The sequence below is a fragment of the Rhinolophus ferrumequinum genome, chromosome 17, assembly GCF_004115265.2.
Source record: "Rhinolophus ferrumequinum isolate MPI-CBG mRhiFer1 chromosome 17, mRhiFer1_v1.p, whole genome shotgun sequence".
Taxonomy (NCBI): domain Eukaryota; kingdom Metazoa; phylum Chordata; class Mammalia; order Chiroptera; family Rhinolophidae; genus Rhinolophus; species Rhinolophus ferrumequinum.
Genome location: NC_046300.1, coordinates 15917246 through 15937488, shown reverse-complemented (window position 1 = coordinate 15937488; position 20243 = coordinate 15917246). Strand labels below are relative to the sequence as shown.

General features: G+C 39.0%; 1 protein-coding gene across 1 annotated transcript in view; it reads left to right on the top strand.

Annotated features, from left to right (window-relative positions):
- The window catches only part of ARPP21 (cAMP regulated phosphoprotein 21), a 160255-nt gene extending 145164 nt beyond the window's left edge, over positions 1–15091 (top strand). Inside the window, exons 19-20 of the mRNA XM_033132278.1 lie at positions 12991–13139; positions 14301–15091. Coding sequence (XP_032988169.1) covers positions 12991–13139; positions 14301–14558 — 407 coding nt within the window. The 3' untranslated portion in view covers positions 14559–15091. The remainder of the gene's footprint in view (positions 1–12990; positions 13140–14300) is intronic.
- Positions 15092–20243: the final 5152 nt, after the last annotated feature.

Genomic DNA, 20243 nt, shown 5'->3' with positions numbered 1-20243 from the left:
TATTATTTTAGGCCAAATGAAAGTTGAGGCATAGTCACACGAAAGTATAACCATTGGTTAGCAAACTCAGTGATGTCCTAAAAAAAAACATGAGGCTACAAAAATCTGGCTTGGTTTCCTTGATGCCTTACCAACTGCTAACAGATAGGTTTGACAATACCAAACATAATCTGTTTCAGATGCATTTTTTTCCCTTCCCTCTCCACTCCCTTGTTCAGCAACTTCCCCATATTTCTTCCTCTTTCTCCTTTTTGGATCTATCCTTGCCCCCATCTCAACAGCAACAGGTGGAAATAGAAAAGTGGGCCGGGCCCTCTTGATCTGCTGTTAGAAGGAACTTATTTTTGTTTCTAGAGGCAAAGAGGGTAAGAGAAAACAGTTGACATCTGGTCAACTTTTTCTGTATTTTGCTGCGATCGGGACAAATTGTTTCCCTTCTGCCACCCCGCATGTCTGGGCATGGCTTTGGGCTCTCTGTTCTGAGTACATTGTTTCTTCATTCTGTTCCTCCAGGTTTTTGTTTGTTGGTTTATTTTCTATTATGTGACTTTGCAGGATTTTTGTAGGGTGAGTGTAATAGGGGCAGTTTCTTTACCAACATCATCAATAGGTCTGCTTGTGGTGCTGAATGTAGAATGCAAGACTCAGCAGAGACATGATTCCTTTTCCGAAGGACTATAATCTACCTGGGTGAGAAGCAGGACCTAAGTAAGGAATAAAATGTAATTCGATTTCCTAGAAGGTGGAAAGTGCAAAGAACAAGGGAAGGGCAGTTGCACATATTGATCATTGCTCAATCACTAGAATGTGTCTTGTAAGGTGGATCTTAGTTCACCCTTACACTCCTTGAGAAAAGGACTGTCCCCATTTTGCAGGTAAGGAAAATGAAGTCAGAGAGGAGCGGTGGCTTCCTACAGTGTGTGTTTGCCAGATTCCCATCACCCTCTCTAAGAGAGGGAAAAATGGGTGGATTAAATAAGAGGAATTCAAGGTAGAGGATTTATTGAGAGCCAAGGCCCCGCAGTGCTTCTCAAAATGGGGTCCCCAGACCAATGGCATCAGCATCACCTGGGAACTCGTCAGAAGGGCAAATTCTCAGGCCCCAGCCCCAACCTACTGAATCAGAACCTGGGGTTGGAGCCCAGCAATTTGCGTTTTAACTGGCCCTTCAATTTGTTCTGGGATAGGCCAACACTGAGAACCTTTGATCCTGGGAGTAGAGCTCCAGAGAGGGGTGGGGAAGCAGTCAGTCAGAGGTGGAGACAAGATAATGAGGCAGGACTGAGAGCAAACAGAATGCAGAGCTCTGAGATGGCAGCATGCAAACCTTGCTGGGTAAGGATGTGCCTGGATTAGCATTCTCTCACCAGTACTGCTAAGAGTAGCCCTGTGTCCAGCCAACAATTGAACTTGAGGCCTCTTCCAAATTCTCTTAGACCCAATGTGTGTTTGCCTTGGCTCATTACACTGAAGACAGCAGCAGTGCATTTCACCCAGAGGGCTCCCTTTGCCTAAAGGTCGAGAGAGCTGGTTCTGCTTTGCAGGGCTGCTTCTATGAGGCCTTGAAAAGAACGTCAGGCTAGAAAGGTTGTGACTATCTTAAAATGTTGGTGCTCCATTTGGGTGCTTATAAAGCATTTAACCGTGATGAAATATAAATATTATCCTTAAATGCCTTAGGTTGAAAGGAAAAGTTAACAAGTGAATGATCTGAATCATTTCTCTTCCTACCCTGGAGCAGACCATTAAAAATAAAATAAAATAAAACTGCTCTGTCAACAGTGGAGACAGCCTGCCCTAGAGAGATGATGGAAAGAGCCTTCAGGACAGACCATTTGTCCTTCAGTTTTATTTTCACTTTAATTATTGTGTAATGGGATTTAAGTGTTGACCATAGCCTCCAATTCCAGACAGCTGAAAAGATAAGCACATTTTTGTATTTGTGCGGACAAGCCTGAAGACTTCTGATTGTTGTCTCAATCCAGATAAAAAGCATGCTTTTAAATAATAGTTTCCATCATGGTGAGATTAAAGATATTTCTTATTGCTGTTACTAAGAATAATCATGAGTTGATTATGTAGATAAACAGAAAGTATCTCTCTATTGTTGTTTGGAGTTGTGACATCATCTGGTGCCCAGAGGCTTTACTCTGGGGCCATCTGTTGGAATATTGATGAAGTGACAGAAAAATAGGGAATCAGAATTGCACAACTTAAATCTATGTAATTCTACTAACAATTGTCACCCCAATAAATTAAAAATAAATTAAAAAAAAATAGCCATGGGGATATAGAGTATAGCATGGAGAATATAGTCAATAGTATTGTAATGTATGGTGTCAGATGGGTACTGGATTTATTGGGGTAATCACTTTGTAAGTTACATAAATGTCTAACCGACTGTGTTGTACACCTGAAACTAATATTACAGTATGTTAAATTGAAAAAAATTCTTGAAAAAAATTATTAAATAAATGGCTTTCCTATAAAAAAAAAAGGGACATGAGAAATGTTAAAATGGAAATGTAATTAGCAAAATCCAAAATGTGAGAAACTCTATAGTACAAATCATGTAGACTGTTTAATGGATATATTACGGAGAAAAAGAGGGAAGGAGAGAGAGAACCCATGGATTGAAGATTTAAATACATGTCAAAAAAAAATTAAAAAAAAAAAAAAATACACGAGAAGTGCACATTAAAAAAAAAAAAAAAAAAAAAAGGGAATCAGAAGTCATGTTCCCCAAACTCGAACTATAATGAAAACTTTGCAAGTGTTTATCCCCAAATTCTCTTTGGAAAACATTGGTTATAGGTAGACTATGTAAATTTATACCAAGGTCAGTTTTTCTGTTTTTTGTTTTGTTTTTTTGTTTTCTTTTTCCTTGTTTTGTTTGTTTGTTTTTGAATTATACATTATATAATCTAAAACCAATTAATTACTCTTGGGTTGTAATGAAATGCAAACAAGTTGATCTTTTAACTTTCTTGGCGTTCTAAATTCAAAGCTGACTGATTATCTAGATCTGGACCTTAAGGAAAAATCAGAAGAAACTAAATCCTGAAAGCATTACTGCTTGGCATTTTATGTATATATATACATAATTATGTATATATATATATATATATGTATACTGTGTTTCCCCAAAAATAAGACCTACCCAGACCATCAGCTCTAATGCGTCTTTTGGAGCAAAAACTAATATAAGACCCGGTATTATAGTAAAATAAAATAAGACCGGGTCTTATATTATAGTAAAATAAGACCCAGTGTTATATTATAGTAAAATAATACCGGGTCTTATATTAATTTTTGCTCTAAAAGACACATTAGAGCTGATGGTCCGGCTAGATGTTATTTTCGGGGAAACACGGTATAGTCAAAGAATATGTATCTGCAATATAGCAGGAAACAGCTTATTGATGCTTGTTTCAGTTTCTTCATGGAAATTTCATGTCATTGTCTACTTCAGTATATAATGTAGAGCATGTCATCATCTCATTGGATCCTGTCAATTAATTTTGAGTAGAAAGTTTGTGGCGCCATGAGCTTCTCATTCATCTCTAATCAAGACTTCCTTCAGTTATTGAAATTCCATGTGAACACTGATCATATTCACAAAATAAATAAGAGTTTCTTTCCTTCAGATTCTTGTCAAAAGTTCTCCTGGGTAGTTTCTGTTGCCTTCCCAAAATTATGGCATTTTTTTTCATGTTTCCTCATAAACTCCCTGAGCTGTCTTGTCTTCAAACCAGTTGGCAGAGAGGAAAGATCCAGGAAACTTGACTGCTGGATCAAATGAGGTATATAATAGTGTAGAGGTGACACTGAAAGCTATCAGGTGGTCCAGAGAGAAACATGTTGACTCTCTGTCACTCAGATCCCAACCTTCTTGGTCATATACATCCCTTGATGTTTCATATGCTATGAATCATGACATTTTGATAGATTTTTTTTTTTTACTCTCTTCCGTATTTTTAATCTTTTCCTCTTTATTTTCCTTTCTACAATATAAAAACCTTTATTTCACATTTATCCCATGTTAAAACAGCAACAAAACCAAAATAATAAAATCTAGTCAACCCTATGTTTCCCTCTAGCTCTCTGCCCAACATTCGGTCTCACTGCCAGGCCTCTCGAGGGAATCCCTTTCCTTCCTTTTCCTTCTTATCTGGTAACTTTACCCATGACTGTCTTTGCTTTTGTCGCGATCACCAGTATATTTTTGAACCTAGGGACTACTTTCTTCTCTTCCTTGGCAGTTCTGCAGCTCTACTCATTGTTTCTCCTTCTCATTTCTCCTATTCAGGTTTCTTTTTTTTTTTTTTTTTTTTTTTAGGGCAGTATTTGAGTAATATTGTGCTTCGGGGCTCCATCTGGATTGTCTTGTCCGTCTGTACCCACTCATAAGTATATTGGCTCTATGAGCAGGGATGTCCTGATGACTTCAGGCTGTTTGCCTGAGCCCCAGAATTCTTTTGCCCTTGTGGTCACTGATCATCTCCATTCAGTGTCCCTCTTGTATGTACGGCTAAGGCACTGCCATCCACTCTCTTACCAATCCAGAACTTGGCATTTATTCTTGGGTTTTTTCTTTCTGTTGCACCCTCTCTGCCATTCACAGATGCCAGTTTCTGACAGTTCACATCCTAAGTATCTGTCTTATGTGCCCTTTCTCTCCATTCCTACGACCCTTGCCTTAGTTCATGTCTCTGCCCTGAATTATTGCTATGTCCCCTCCCCAAGCCCTAGGAATCTCTCTACCTCCACTTACGCAATCCCAGATTGACTCCTGCGGAAACTTTATGCAATGGTTATGCATCATGGTATTGTTCTGCTTATAAACCTTACAGGGTACCCTAAGTCTTTCAACATCAAATTCCAATACAATTCCATTTTCTTCGAAGCCACACAGCCTCATTAAGAAAGGAAAAGGCCCTAGGTTTTGAGCCTGACTCCTTTCTATCTTTCTGTCCTGCCTTTCCCCATTTCTCACCCACTGTCACCTCTAAAGACTCTAAACAGATTTTTTCAGATCTCTGGGCTATTCACATGCTGGTCCTATGTTTATACCCCCTTTATCCTGATTATTCCCACTTCACGCCACTCCATCAGCAAACACCTGCTCCTCTTCTAATACTACATTCAAACAATCTCCTGGAAAACCTCTCTCACACGCGTCCCATTTCCCCACTCACACCAGACGTAAATCTCCCTCCTCAGTGATCCATGAGTCTGAGATATGTTCCTATCCTATTGTCATGCCAGCGTATTATACATTTCTATGCCTATCTCCACCAATTGCATACGCTCTCGGCATGGATCTTATAGTCATTTTTACACCAAATGTCAAAAAGCAAAGAGTAAATAAGGCTTGAAGAAAAAGAGAATAAAAAGAACAAAATTTAAGGAACTGAAAATTTGATTGTTGGACATTGAATTCTGGTCAGTGGTATGCCAGAGCTCTCTCATTCAGGTTTACAAGAACAATGTTAAGGAAGGAAGGGAGGGAGGTAGGGAGGGAGGGAAGGAGGGAGGGAGGAAGGAAGGAAGGAAGAAAGGAAGGAAAAAACAAAAGTTAGGAATTTTGCCAGCTGATTGTTAGGCCATGTGTAGCTTGAAATTGGCTACAGTGGAAATATTTACACCAGGGAAATAAGCACTATATATCAGAGATTTTCTTTATCAAAGAGCCAGTTTACCAGCAGACAGCTGTATTCATGATTATGGTACAGTCAATTCATCCAAACCCCTGTCCATCAAACATATGATACCTCTAAAAATCCTAGATGCCAGTTTCCGACAGTTCACATGCTACGTATCTATCTGATGTGATGTGCCCCTTCGGTCCATCCCTACCACCCCTGCCTTACTTCACGTCTTAGTCTCTGCCCCGGATTATTGCCATTGCCTTCCAATGCACTCTTTACCACGAGAACTGTATTATTGTTAAATCTACCACTGGAATAATGTTTGGGTAAGAACGCTGCCAGTCTGAAATTGAAGAAGATAGTTATCTTTTACTACTTGGGAAAAATAATGTGCAGTGATTTATTGTATAAAGAGGACATGTTGTTTCACTATTAGTTGCCTATGAAGTAGTTTTTCCTGTTGTAGTGATAGGTAGATTTGTGCAGATTGAATCTGTGACCGTAGCACTTATTTTCAAAATAGTTAGCCAAGCCAGGTTGCACCCTGTAGCTATGTGACAGTGACACTTTTGGATCACAATGGTGTTGACCCCATGACTTTTGACATCATGATTATCCGGTTCTATCCAGCAGATCAAAAGCAATCCACCAGGGGGAATGTTATCAGCGCCATCTCCGTCCTGACTTTGCCCTAAGCTTCGTCTGGGGAAAAAGCTCCTTATGTTGCCTCAGCAGCAGTTCGCTGCCACCCAGCCTGGTTTACAGTATGTCCATAATTAACACTGGTAGAGGTGCAAGAATGCCACATTTTCTTCTAAGCCACACAGCCTCATTAAGAGAGGAAAACATTTGTGAGCCTTTCCTGCAGCTCTTCTCCCTCTGAGTTGTTGAAGTTCTCTGGCTGTCAGCACAGCTCTATGGGCCAGGGAAGTTCAGAGAATTGCTTCAATAATATGACAGCCTCTTCCATTTAAAATGGAATTCAATGCCAGCTTCCCTCAGAGGTATTCATTGAAATTCCGTGCATGATCCATTCCTCAAGTCATTTAACAATGTCTCTCATGTTTGCCCTGATTTAAAAAAAATAAAAAAGAGAGAGAAAGAAAACCAGCTTTGTAGTTGCGATAACATGGATCAGGACGGTATAATTGCAGTGAAGAGGCCCCCGAGCTTGCAGTAATAGGATGGTTCATCTGATGTGTATTGCCATTAGAAAATGACCCATGCGTGGATGTTCTCAGGGGACAGTAAAGAGGCTTTTAAGAATTACACTCTGTGCAGTATGAAAGCTAATGAGCAAAAGAGCAAGTACGAAGGAAAACTACGGCTTCAGGAAGCATGGTTCCACTTAGGGCCTGTCACAGCTCTCCTCACATGCATTGGGATGGATTGGTCATCGCTGGGACACACACTGCATTACCTCCATCCCCAAGCAGACTCCTTGCAGGTCATTATGCATCTGTTCCTAAGGAATTAAAACCACTCCGAATAATAAATGGTGGGGAAAAGAAAGAAGATAGATGCAGAGACTACCGTAAATAAAATGAAGGCAGACATGGGCACAAAGATGAAAGAAGTCCTAACGAGTGTTAAGAAAAAGAAAAACAGCAATTTCTTGTATTCTCCTTTTAGAATTCTGAGGACAATTTCATGCTGTTTTATTTCATGTCTAAGAACAGAACAGTATCTGATTATGATTTGCCGGTTAGGTATTTGTATCCTATATCTTAATCTTTGAACATGTTTGAAGATTAAGAATGGCTTCTAACTCAGCTACATTGCTTTCTCGTTTTAAAAGTCCTCCTTAGAGTTTGAAGTCCTGTAAATTGGGAGATTAGCAAGGAGACAAAATGCTTCAAAAGATTCACACTTTGCTTTGCAAAGTTGACCCCACTTGGCCCACATCGTCACACCTGGGATTTATCACCTGGGACTTGTATTAGAGTAGGAAAGCTCTGTAAAGGCTAGTGAAGTGAGATGCCTGCCTTAGTGTCCAATGACCCCTGGTTCTGGTAGGCGTCAATGTAAAGAGAACTGTTGGGGCCGTCTTCTATTTTACATGTGGGTGGGGTAGCAGGCAAGGGGCGTCCACTACCCCAAATCCACCTCTTTGAAGCATAAGGTGGTGGTTCTGCTTTCAGGAAACCAGGGAAATATCATCAAATCATGCTGTCCCCACCCAAGGCCACCAAAGTGCTATAGGTAGATGAAGCTAGAAAGGACCTCCTGTGTTAGAGCCAGTGCTCTAGGAACAAAGTCAACCTGGGGAACAAATCCATAGGGTTCGCAGAATTAGAAAGCATAATGATAGCAGTCTATAAACTCCAATAGTACAGCCTGAGTGGCCTGGGGGTGTCTTCATTTCTCCATCCGCCATCCTAGTTTGTTCTGCAGAGTCCCTGTGTATCTTTTCTCTCTTATTTTTATCTTTCAAAACTATTAACACTATTTTTGTTTCCAAATGTCAAGTGACTTTCCTAGGGGCAGCCAGTTGCCTGGAACAATCAAATGACCAAATCGATCTTACATTTAATGTGGAAATAAATTAACCTTATATTTTAACATCAGTTTGAAAAAACGATTCAGAGGAATTACAGTCTTCAAAGATTGAGAAGAGCCATTATTTGAAACAGTCGTAGTAATTGAAAACTATAGTATCAGCTGATTAGAAACTAATGAAGTAAACGAAAAGACTAGAGTCTATTTGACTAACCCCCACTGCACTCCAACCCAACTGTCTGTCTGGTGCCCCATTATCTGAGTAACGAACTTTGAAACAATTATTGAGTGCTGTGAGTTGATTTTGACAGGGCAGTTATGCTTTGCCTTTGATTTTCTTTCTTTCTTGGATACCAGCAAGATCTTGCTCAACAAAGTGTGGATCATAACTCTTGTCTTCATTATTCAATTGTTTTAACTATTGAAAAAACAATGAATGCAATAAATGGCTATTGAGTATCTGCCACACTAAGGGATTATGTTAGTGTATGAAAGTTGGAAGAATGTATAACAAATAGTGCTACCACTTAGTAAGTTTGGCAAGGGTGTCAAAGTCAAGAAACCACAACTTGAATTCTAGCTTTCCCTCCTGTATGACCTTGACAAGTTCCTACAGCTCTCTAAGTCACACTGGTCTTTTTTGTAAAAGGAGTTTAGTAACAATCCTGCCTCCCAGGATTGTGTGGCAATAAGGTAAAAGTACTTAATTCACTGTTTGAATTAGAGTTAAGTGATCAATAAATAAGGCTAGTTAGCTAGTTTATAACGGAAATGTTTCAAAGGAGATGAAAGTGTAGAGGAATTGATTGAGAGGAAACCAAGAAACAGAACCCAGCAGATACCAGAAAGCGGTGCAATGCATGAAGTATGAAACTTCAGCAGCGAGAGAGAGACTAGTACTGGATAAGCATTTTTCTTCTTCATATTCTTCACCAGCCACACCAGACCTGAGCTAACTATAATTCCATCTCCAAATGACGTACAAAGAGCAGAGTTTGGATTCATAATCAAACAGCTAGCTGATTCCTTAGGAACTTGGAGAAATATTTGTATTTTGATTTGTCCAAGATAAGTGATTTTTATATTTAGCAGATTATTAACGTTAATCATTTGAAAAGACATTTTACCATATTAAGAATATTTCCTTTAATAAATACAAAATGAAAATTACACTGCTTCGGTAGTTGGGGTAGGAGGTAGACTAATTTGCTATGTAGATTTTGCCTCTTAACTACACCCTTCCCCATCTTCAACCTCCATAGCCAACAGCAGGGAAACAAAAACCTTAGAGTACAGGTTACCATTATGTCATTCATTCATTTCCAAAGTGTTGGTTTTGTAACAAAGTATGTGAATAAGAGTTAAAATGATGTCAGTCGCAGTCACGCCAATTTATAATCCTTAATCAGTTTACATTCTGATTTTTCATAATTGGGCTACATCACGAGAAATGTTTCCTTGACAGAATATTAATGAATTATCCTCAAACTGCAAATACTATTCAGTAACTGTTGTATTTTAGTAGAAACACTATTAAATTTTCAAATTTGTAAGATCCAGGCATTTTAAGTCTTATAAGTCCTCAATCTTAGCAGAGTGCATTCTTTTATTTTCTGGGAGGCATTTGTCCACTCCTAACCTTTTTACCTTCAGAAAATAAATGGCGCGTGTGACTTGAAAATTGAATGAATCTTGACTGAGAAAGAAATAAAAATAGCTAATGTCTTTATGATCTCCATAGCATGCCTACAGGGCAGATACTGTTGCTGTTTTGGTTTTCTAAGCTGTATTCTATCTTGCTAATCCTCAATAGATATGAAAAACTGATCATTTCACAGCTAAGAATTCACAAACCGGAACACATTTCTCATTTGAATAGACAAGATAAGCAGGTTGCCACCAGCACTGGCATCTCTGCCTTCTGGTGTGTCGTGTCCCAGGCAGACACTGTTAGTTCATTCTTAGGTCACTGCTATCACATTTCTATTTGTCTATTCCTGGACCAGAGCTCAGATTCATATTCCAAACAGCTTCCTGTCTAAGGACCATTCTGCTACCTACTTACCTCCTGCAACATAATTTACAGAAATGGGTACCTCCAATTAAACCATTCCAGGTGTAAATGTCTTGCCTGGAGAGCAAATTGAGTAATGAATGGGGTTCATGAATATAAATTGGGCTTCCTTTACACTTGAGTTTCATTTTGAAATTGTAGAGCATTACTCGCTCTCCACATAAATCTTTATTTGCCTTAAGTGTGTTTACTGTGGGAAGCCCAGCACAGAGCTGGTAGCCCATTGCTATGCAGCACCGAATATTAAAGTTCACAAATCATCAGGAAGAGGAGGCCTGGGGAGGGAGACACCACAGCCACTGCATCTGTGCTCTCCGCGAAGATGAATCACGCGCTCACAGGCTCTGCATCCCCCTTGGGAAGGGGTCACACCACCTCCTCACTCTTTTTCTCTCCTTCAGTATTGTTTGATATGCTTCAAAGGGTGACTTGTAAATTACACACTCACCCGACCTACCGATCATGGGCACGTCAGGCCTCCCAACAAGGTGTTTCCCCCACCTTGCTCTCTCAGATGTTCCAGAATGACTACACCTTGTTTCATCTCGTTTGATGAACCGAGCTGATCTCTTAACTCAGTGACTCTTTGCAAGTCGTGTTTGCAATGTTTCTCACATTTCATACCACTCAGTAAATAGTCCACAATATTTCTAAGATGAGTGAGGATACTCTTTTGTATGGCCAAAGATATAAATATTGTCCTCCATAAAAAACTGTAATATAATTTTATCCTTCTTTACCTTCTTCAACATAAAGTTAAAACTCGCAAAGTATGATTATTTATTAACAGTGCATATTCATTAGGAATTATTTTTACACTGTGTTTCAGTTTGTAAAAATCTGATTGTAAAGCTTAGTGTTTGTGTTAAGAAAAATCTAGGATTTTAAAGATTTTCTCTCAGAGAATTGTATTAAGATAGCAGTTGCATTCTCAGGTTAATAATACAACCTCTGAAAGAATCTTATTTTACAGCATAAAGTGAATTTGTTTCATTTCTCTGCTACCATATCATTTTCACCTAAATCATCACTTTCTTCCCAACATTTATAAGAATAGTTTACAACCTTCCTTTAAGAATAGACATTTCTCCAAGGAAGACATACAGATGGCCAATAGACATAGGAAAAGATGCTCAAAGTCACTAATCATCAGAGATATGCAAAGTAAAACCACAATGAGATATCACTTCACATCTGTCAGAATAAATCAACAAACAACAAGTGTTGGCAAAAATGAGGAGATAGGGGAAACCTTCTCTTGTGCACTGTTTGGTGGGATTGCAAATTGGTGCAGCTACTATGGAAAAACAGTATGAAAATTCCTCAAAAAATTAAAAATAGATCTACCTTATGACCCTGCAATTCCACTTGTAGGTGTTTATCCAAAGAAATCCAAAACACGAATTCAAAAAGATATATGCACCCCTATGTTCATTACAGCATTATTTACAATAGCCAAATATGGGAGCCACCTAAGTACCCATCGATAGATGATTTGATAAAGAAGAGGTGGTACATATATTACACAATGGACTATTACTCGGCCATAAAAAGAATGAAATCTTACCATTTGTGACTACATGGATGGACCTAGAGGGTATTATGCTAAGCGAAATAAGTCAGACAGAGAAAGACAAATACCATATGATTTCACTTATATGTGGAATCTAAAGAACAAAATAAACAAACAAAACAGAAACAGACTCATAGATACAGAGAACTAACTGATAGTTACCAGATGGAAGATGGGTTGGGGGGCTGGGTGAGAAATGTGAAGGGATTAAAAAGTACAAATTGGTAGTTACAAAATAGTCATAGGGATGTAAAGTACAGCTGTAGTAACTATGTGTGGTGCCAGGTGGTTACTAAGCTTATTGGGGGCATCACTTCATAAATTATATAAATGTCTAACCACTATGTTCTACACTTGAAACTAATATAAAATAATATTGAATATCGACTGTAAAATTGTTTTTTTAAATTAAAGAAAAATCACTTGTTGTGGTGGAGATGAAAATAATTAGAACAAATAAATTCTGGTCCACTAAAAAAGAAAGAAAAGAAACCCAACCAAATTGCCCACCCAGAAGGACACATAATACATAAATGTAAATGTTGCATTCTGTAGCATCTGTTATATGTACATGGTCACTTATTGGAGTGTTTTACCAGAACATTCCCTTGGAGCTAGTGGTGAAGCAGAATAAAAGCATGCCATACTTTTCACTTAACCATTGCCTTCTGTTTAAGGCAGCAGACATTGAATTAAGGTACTGAATCATCTTGTTCACGAGGACATGGAAAATAGAATGCATGTAAAGTTAATAGGCTATTTGTGGGGTCTCTGGGTGAAATGAGGTTGTACAAAAGGGTGGAGAGTAAGAAAATGAGTCAGTTTAATTAGAAGAAAACTTGATAATCTGTGAATTCTCCGAGTAGCATCAAAACAAAAGCAAAAGACATCTATGAAAGTTATAATGTATAGCTGTCAACTGATGTCAGTCGAGGTTCCTGTGTTTGTGTCATGAAGAATTTACCATTTTGACAACATGCTTATAGAACCATTCTGCATAAGGATGGAACGGAACTATGAGTCAATTTTTTGGACTCTTGTCCATACTGAGAAGCAAAAAAAAAAAAAAAAGCATTGATGTGGAGATCGGGATGTCTGAAGGTTGCCTTGTCAACAAGTGCTCTCGCCTCACCAAATATCACCTGTGTGTCTCCTGGTACAACCAGTTTAAACGGTGTTTCTTTTCTTCACAGGTTACCAGCCAGTTATGTCTGGTCAGCAGGGGTTCCAAGGCCTCATGGGAATGCAGCAGCCGCCTCAAAGTCAGAGCGTGATGAGCAACCCAACAGGAACTCCGGTGCAAAGTGTAATGGTCTCCTACCCAACCATGTCTTCTTATCAGGTACACATCAGTGGCATGGAAATTGTGGCTTATAAAGTATTACTTGCCCAAGCAGAGGCTGTGGGTCCATCCCCGTGTCGGGTGGTTGGCTGGGTGGTAGGTGCTAGGCAGAGCCACTATTGATAGTTGCCTTAGAATTGAGATGATAATACACAAGAAAAAAGTGGTAAACATATGCTTCTATAACTGCTGTGGCTTTTGCATTCCCCGCTAAGTGTGGTTTCATATAAACTTTCTATTTATGGAGGAAAATTCTTTAGTTTAAACGTCTATTCAGGAAGACCTTCAGGCATTCTATTGAAATTTTCCTTATTAGGAGAAAGCCCTCATGCCAAAGTGCCATTCATTTTTGTACACCCCCGACCCCCCCCCACCCCCAAAACAAGAAACTTCATTTTACCACACTTTTAAGTTATAAGAGATTTCAAAATGGCATCCCAGATTTATTAAAAGGGCATTTATGGGGCCTAACAACTGCATTTTCCGGACTAAACATATGTTAGATATTTAAAAAGTGTTCCACACCTCTGTGATCGATATCCTGACATACACTGGAAGTGGAAGTGAAAGGTTAGTGAAATGCTTTATTCATTACATTTAGCTGCACCAGGTACTTCTGGCCCTAAAGACCCTGTCCTCAGCCCTCCTACCCTGACAGTCCTTACTCGTTGCATCAATTTCTAGCTTCAGCCCCATGGTAGATATTCTCTAAAGCTGTAGGTTGAAAGGGAGTTAGGTGCCTGGGACAAAAGTCCATCTTGCTATAGATGGTTCCGGGCCACTTCATTTGCATAGAACCAAAATGGAAGCATGGCTTCCCAAACGGGGAAATCCAGAGTGGGAGATCCGGACTGTAGCCCATGCAGGGAGACAAGAGAGAGGCAGGAAGCTCAGAACACCTTCTGAGCATTTACTGCATGTCAGGTGTGTACCAAGCATTGTACCTCATCCCCGCAATCCTCTCGGTGGCACTTGGAAGTAGGTATCATTATGCAAATGATCTAGGGAATCAGAGAGATTACGAGATTTGCCCAATGTGAAACAGCTAATCAAAGGTAGATCTGGGATTGGTGAACTATTAGGTGTAACTCAAATGTTGACTATTTTTCATGAAACCACAGTACCTCTGCATGAAGTGTTCTCTTTTGTGTCTCCCTACAGGTGCCAATGACCCAGGGTTCTCAAGGACTGCCCCAGCAGTCATACCAACAGCCAATCATGCTACCTAACCAGGCAGGTCAAGGGTCACTCCCAGCCACTGGAATGCCTGTGTACTGTAATGTCACACCGCCGACCCCTCAGAACAACCTTAGGCTGATTGGCCCACACTGTCCCTCCAGCACTGTCCCCGTGATGTCGGCTAGCTGCAGGACAAACTGTGCGAGTATAAGCAACACCGGGTGGCAGGTCAAGTTCTGAGGCTCTGGCTGTGGTACATTTCTTCAGCTATTACTCATGGCCTTTGAGGAAAGAGGAGCAAGGTGGGAAAACTGGCTGAGGACTTAAGTATTCACTCAACACTCAAATGATTGCTGCTGGTATTCTGTAAAAAACAAAAACAAAAACAAAAACAAAGACTAATATACACATTAGCTGGTTAATGGTGCATATTTCTGTCATGTCTGCTAGGTATGCCTTTATAGCTTAGCTAGTGACATGAATTCATCAAGGTAAGATTTTCTCCTACCACTGAATACCACTGTGTAGACTACAATATCCCTAATTTGGATTATTAGTTTTGTACTTTGTGTTGAGTTTGTGATGTTCAAAGTATTTAAATACTATATATCGAACTCATATTGTACCAAAGCTGTAATGGAAAAGAAAAGAATTGATGAATGGAAGGAATAATTTATATACACTATAGAGTTTTCTTTTTTAATGGATATATGCTGTATTGTAGTGTTTAATCAAAATAAAACTATTTGACCTTATGGAGGAAGGTCATGTTTTTACCCAGTTTGGTTCACTCTCTCTTCCAATATGTGTTTGCTTATGTGTCACTGTTATCCCCCTGGGAGCACTACTGCATGAATAATGCATGGAAAAGATGTTCCAGGTATTTGTGCATGAACTGGAATAACATTGGAAGACATGGTAGGCAAACACTTAACCAACTGTAGTTTCTTATTCTAATACTACAGGGGTCCTGGAAGTCAGATGGCATCTATTTCACCCATTGATTGACTGCACATTTTTGAAATGTATACCTTGGTTTTAGTTTTAGGGTTATTGAATACATGTAGCTATAGATCCCCAATTAGGAAAACTTGAGTGTCTATGTAACAGCCATCCTCTATCAAGCCCTGTTCCACATTCATTCAAGTTCCACTATCTACCTGGAAAACAAGATTTCTTTGTTTAAAGGGAAATCAGAAGAGGCATGGTCGAATTCCATAGATTGTATTGTGTCATACAACGTAAAGGGCCACTAGTCTTGGCAATGAGTCACTAACTCAAAGATGCTAATGTTAGATGTCCTAGTAACTTAAAAGAAGGTAAAATATAGCAACAGCTTAGTCTCAAAGATTCAGAGCATTGGCAAAAATTTTAGAAGAGGCTTACTTCTGTCTAATCCTAAAACGTTTAATCCCCTATAGATTCTGCATTTAAGATTGATTTATGACAATCTTTGAAAAATAAGAACAGAACTCTGAGTGTCAGCTTTGGCCTTCTGAGAAATATTTAATGGGGGAATAAAACCCGAGAACTTTCACTTTACTATCACAGTACAATACCTATGTAGTAGTTTTATATTTTATACTTTCTGCCTAAAATCCACTGTTACCAATGAGAGGGATATGGAAAGTATATTGGGATAATTCCCATTGTTTTTCATATTACCGCATTTTCTGTGTTTGATTTTTTCCATTTTCATGTTGCTTAGCTGGAGATAGAGTTAAGCAACTGTTTAAAAACTCTGTCAAAAAGATTACCATTTCTTAATTTTATACTATAATTTTTTTTCTTTAAAAGGGAACTTTTACACATACTCTCATTAGCTTCATTCCTGGTGAAATTTGTCCCATTTTCCCAAACCTCCGTCGACTGATTTCTTCATTGTAAATAAGCCCTAACCATGGAAAATATTATGAAAATAGGATGTTGCATTTTTTTATTGAGCCATTAAACCAATAGACTGAGTAGCTATTAAACCAATAACTTCCCTGAGAAGTGCCGATGTTTGCCTAATTAACACCTTCCCCTAATGGAAGGAGGGGGCCGGACAATATAGTTTCATTTTTGAAATATATTCTCTATTTAGCCCTCTGATCAATTTAGCCCTCTGATCTTGGCAGTGATCCCAAATTCAAGGATCTAAATATGAATCTGAATGTTTATCTTCTTCTCATAGAATTCTGGGAAATTTTGATCTTTTCTTTAATGATCCCTAGAATTGCTGAGCCTTCTTTACCATAGTTTGGAACATGCTAGGGGTAAAGAAGGGCCTTCTTTCTCTTTTGCCACTTTTCTCCAAATGTGTCACACTCTTTCATATTTAGAGATTTGACTTTTGTTGCATAAATCTTTTTGCATACTATTTCAGGCTGGGCCTTCTTCTCTACTTTCACTAAATATTGATATCCATCATTATGCAATTCCAAATCTTATGTCATGCTGTCTTTTACATTAGAACATTTGACATCGTTGTGTAGAGAGATAGTGATTTAGAATAAAGTTATAAATCATCATAACAAAATAAGTGGGGTACATACAAGGCAGAGCAGCTTTATGAGAGAGATTTGAAGGACAAAACAAATACAGCTGGGGAAGAAGATGCTGCCATAGATATGGCTTTTGAGGCCTAATAAATGCATATTTAGACATTGCTTCCACTTTTGCCAGCAGTTAGAGTGTTATGGGATGCTTTCATCCTCCTGTTACCTGTATTCTGTATACACAGGTACATACTGTGGACAGAGGTGCAGGCCCACCCCTTACCTTTGCCCTGGCACTTATCATCAAAGGCAACTTTGGTCATTGACAGACCAGAAAGAAAGTATTGTAAATACCTCACCCTAAGGGCAGAGTTAAAACAAATTGTTTGGATTTTGCATCGAAATATCTTAGAATAGCAGTTTCTCAATTATTTCCATGGAAGACTGCTTTCTTGGGATACTGAGAGTTGTTATGAAAAAGACCAAGGACAATTATAATTGGGAGACATGGTTAACGAAGGTTAGGCAATGTTTTTTTGAAAGGTATCTAATTTCTGGAAACCTTTAACCTATCACTTTATGTTATGAATTTCCAACAGGAAGATATAATAGGCATAGTTCCTCAAATGTACTTGAACACAATATCCTTTTATCACAGACTATATCAAAAGACTAAAATTATGAGGAACATATATGTTTTAAAAATTATATCAGAGAGTCCTAAAACAAGAGTACAAATGTAGTTATGTTATTTCTATAGAAACCATTTTATATATTATATATCAAAATGTCCTATCGCCACCCTACTTCCAACTATGACATCTTTCGGTGACTGCACTGGTATGCACTGTTTCCTCCATGAATGTGTGAGTCTGGAAGGTAATGCCACACTGCCAATATTTCTGGACCTTTTTTTCTTAAATTCTTTTTGTTGAAGGATTTGATGTTTATATCTAAAATTATAGTAATTGTCATACATATATATATATATATATATATATATATATATATATATATATATACACACACACACACAGTTTCCAGAAAATAAGACTGGGTCTTATACCGTATTTCCCCAAAAATAAGACCGGGTCTTATATTAATTTTTGCTCCAAAAGACGCATTAGAGCATATTTTCAGGGGGATATCTTATTTTTTCATGTACAACAATCTACATTTATTCAAATACAGTCATGTCATCTTCTTTTGGAACATCGTCATAATGTAGTAAATGTGTCCGTCTGGCTGACGATCTTAACTGGGGCTTATTTTCTGGGTAGACCTTATTTTCAGGGAAACACGGTAGGTATCTCTAATGAGCCTTTACATTCTATGTGAGTATAAACGAGAACACGAGTGAGTTATGCATTCATTTATTCCATGCTTCCTAATTTCAAGACTTTGTGCCACTGCCTATGGAGCCCTTGCTTTTAGGAAGTTGATGAGTTTTCAGAATTAATTATACCAGTATATAAATAACTAAAAATATAGGAAAGTGGCCATAGGTCTCATGTAAAAAATACATGGCATGTAAAGATAGGATTTTAGAGAAAGAGCAGAGGGCTTCTTGCTGTGGTTTTATGAAACTTTTGACCTGAGCTATATTGGATAGATGGAATTTGGGCATACAGACGTGAGGGTGGGTGAGGTACAATCCCAGCCAAGAGAAATGCTTGAAAGAAATGGAAAGAAACACAGAAAACATGAACATTATCATTCAGGCTGATTGGGGTAGAAGGCAACTAGATAGGGGAAAGGGACAGGATGAGTACTTGGAAATCCACAGTGAGCCTGACTGGCATGACCCTGAAAGAGGTGAACAGAGGCTTCTCAAGATTTTTGAATGAAAGGTAGGTAATATGATCTCAGCTAGGGTTGATAAAGAAGCATGGGTCTCAAAAAGTAGGATGGATTAGACTTGAAAAGACTCTTCATTCAGAAACCAGAGACGAGCACAGTAATAGTTACGGTTTGGCACTGAGCTACAGCTACCATTAGCATTGTTGAGATAAGTCAGAAATGAGTACTAGCTCTTAACTCTTAACACAGCAATTCTATCGCACACACTGCAAAGCTGTGGCGGTATATGACTACATCTTATTTTTCAAAACTTCTGCATGTTAATGCCCTGTGTTAAGCTGCATCACAAGGCATGGTTACTATAACCTGTCAGCGTAAAACAAATGAAGACTGCCGAAACTGGAGACAGCCTGGGAGGGGCTGCCAAGTTCCTATCATAATATATTCAGTATGGATACACAATACGCAGTGAAATCTGATATCAACTTCCTATGCTCCCTTTTTAAAAACAATGGTGTGAACACTTATCCATTATGGCACAGAAAAAAACAACAACTGTGTTCTGTATCCAATGGATACCATGTCTTGTACACAAGACCAGAAATCTCTACTTCTTCCCAAGTTATTTTGCCCCAAACCCTCCTTACTAAGAAAGTTGTTCTCTTAGAGATCTGAGATTATTCTCCTACAGTTCTCAGCTTTAGTGTTTGTTTCAAGTTCAAATCTTTATCACCTGCTTTCTGCAGCGTTTTGCAGCCTGCAATCTTCTCTACGAAAAGATTTGCCACTATTACGTGTCATCAGTGGCAAGAGCTTCTCACTCTTTGAGCTGAGTTCTCTGCTGCTCTCAGCACTATCCACACAGTGGGGGTGAAAAGCGTCTGATACACCTCTGTAGAGGACAATCATTTCCTGATTGATGTCCTCACAGAAATCTGATTCTTCTGGGCATGGGGCTGCTTTTGCTAAGACAATATTAACCAGCTCCCTGACTGCAGAAGCTCAGGGAGTGCTCTGATGTTTGTGTTTTATATTTGATTGGTTTTATTTTACTGCTTTATTCCATTTTACTCTCAGTGCTGGCATAGAAGGAGAGGGAAGAGGTCAGATACTGTACAAACAGGAGGAGACATAAATCTAAGTAGGGGTGAACACTGACACAGGATTTGATGGCCTGTCAAGAAACAAACCCATGATGATACACAGACCCAGACCCACTCAGCTGGATAGCATCCCTTTGGAGGAGAGTCGCTTTCTGAGCACTCACGGCCGCACTCCTTCAGTGTCCAGTGGATACAGGGGAAGGGAGGACATTCAGGGGCGGAGAGGGAGAAGGTGAGGCATGGAGATATAGAGGTCCTGGAATTCAACAGAGGGCGGCTTCGAGTTTCTTACTAAAAGATCCAGTGGCCCCATACGAATGGCCCAAGAAAATACTTCTGACTAAAGGTGGGGTCAGCTTAGGGCCATATTGCTTCCTCTGTACCCCAGAAGTTTTTACAGTGTTAATACCTTTGAAACAATCAATGTTCGCATTGCCGTAATGCTCCCCAATAAGATCCCCAATTTCTTAACAGTTTGTGTGTGTGTGTGTGTGTGTGTGTGTAGTTTTCTGCTGATTTTCCTGGGTTCTTGAGCACATAAG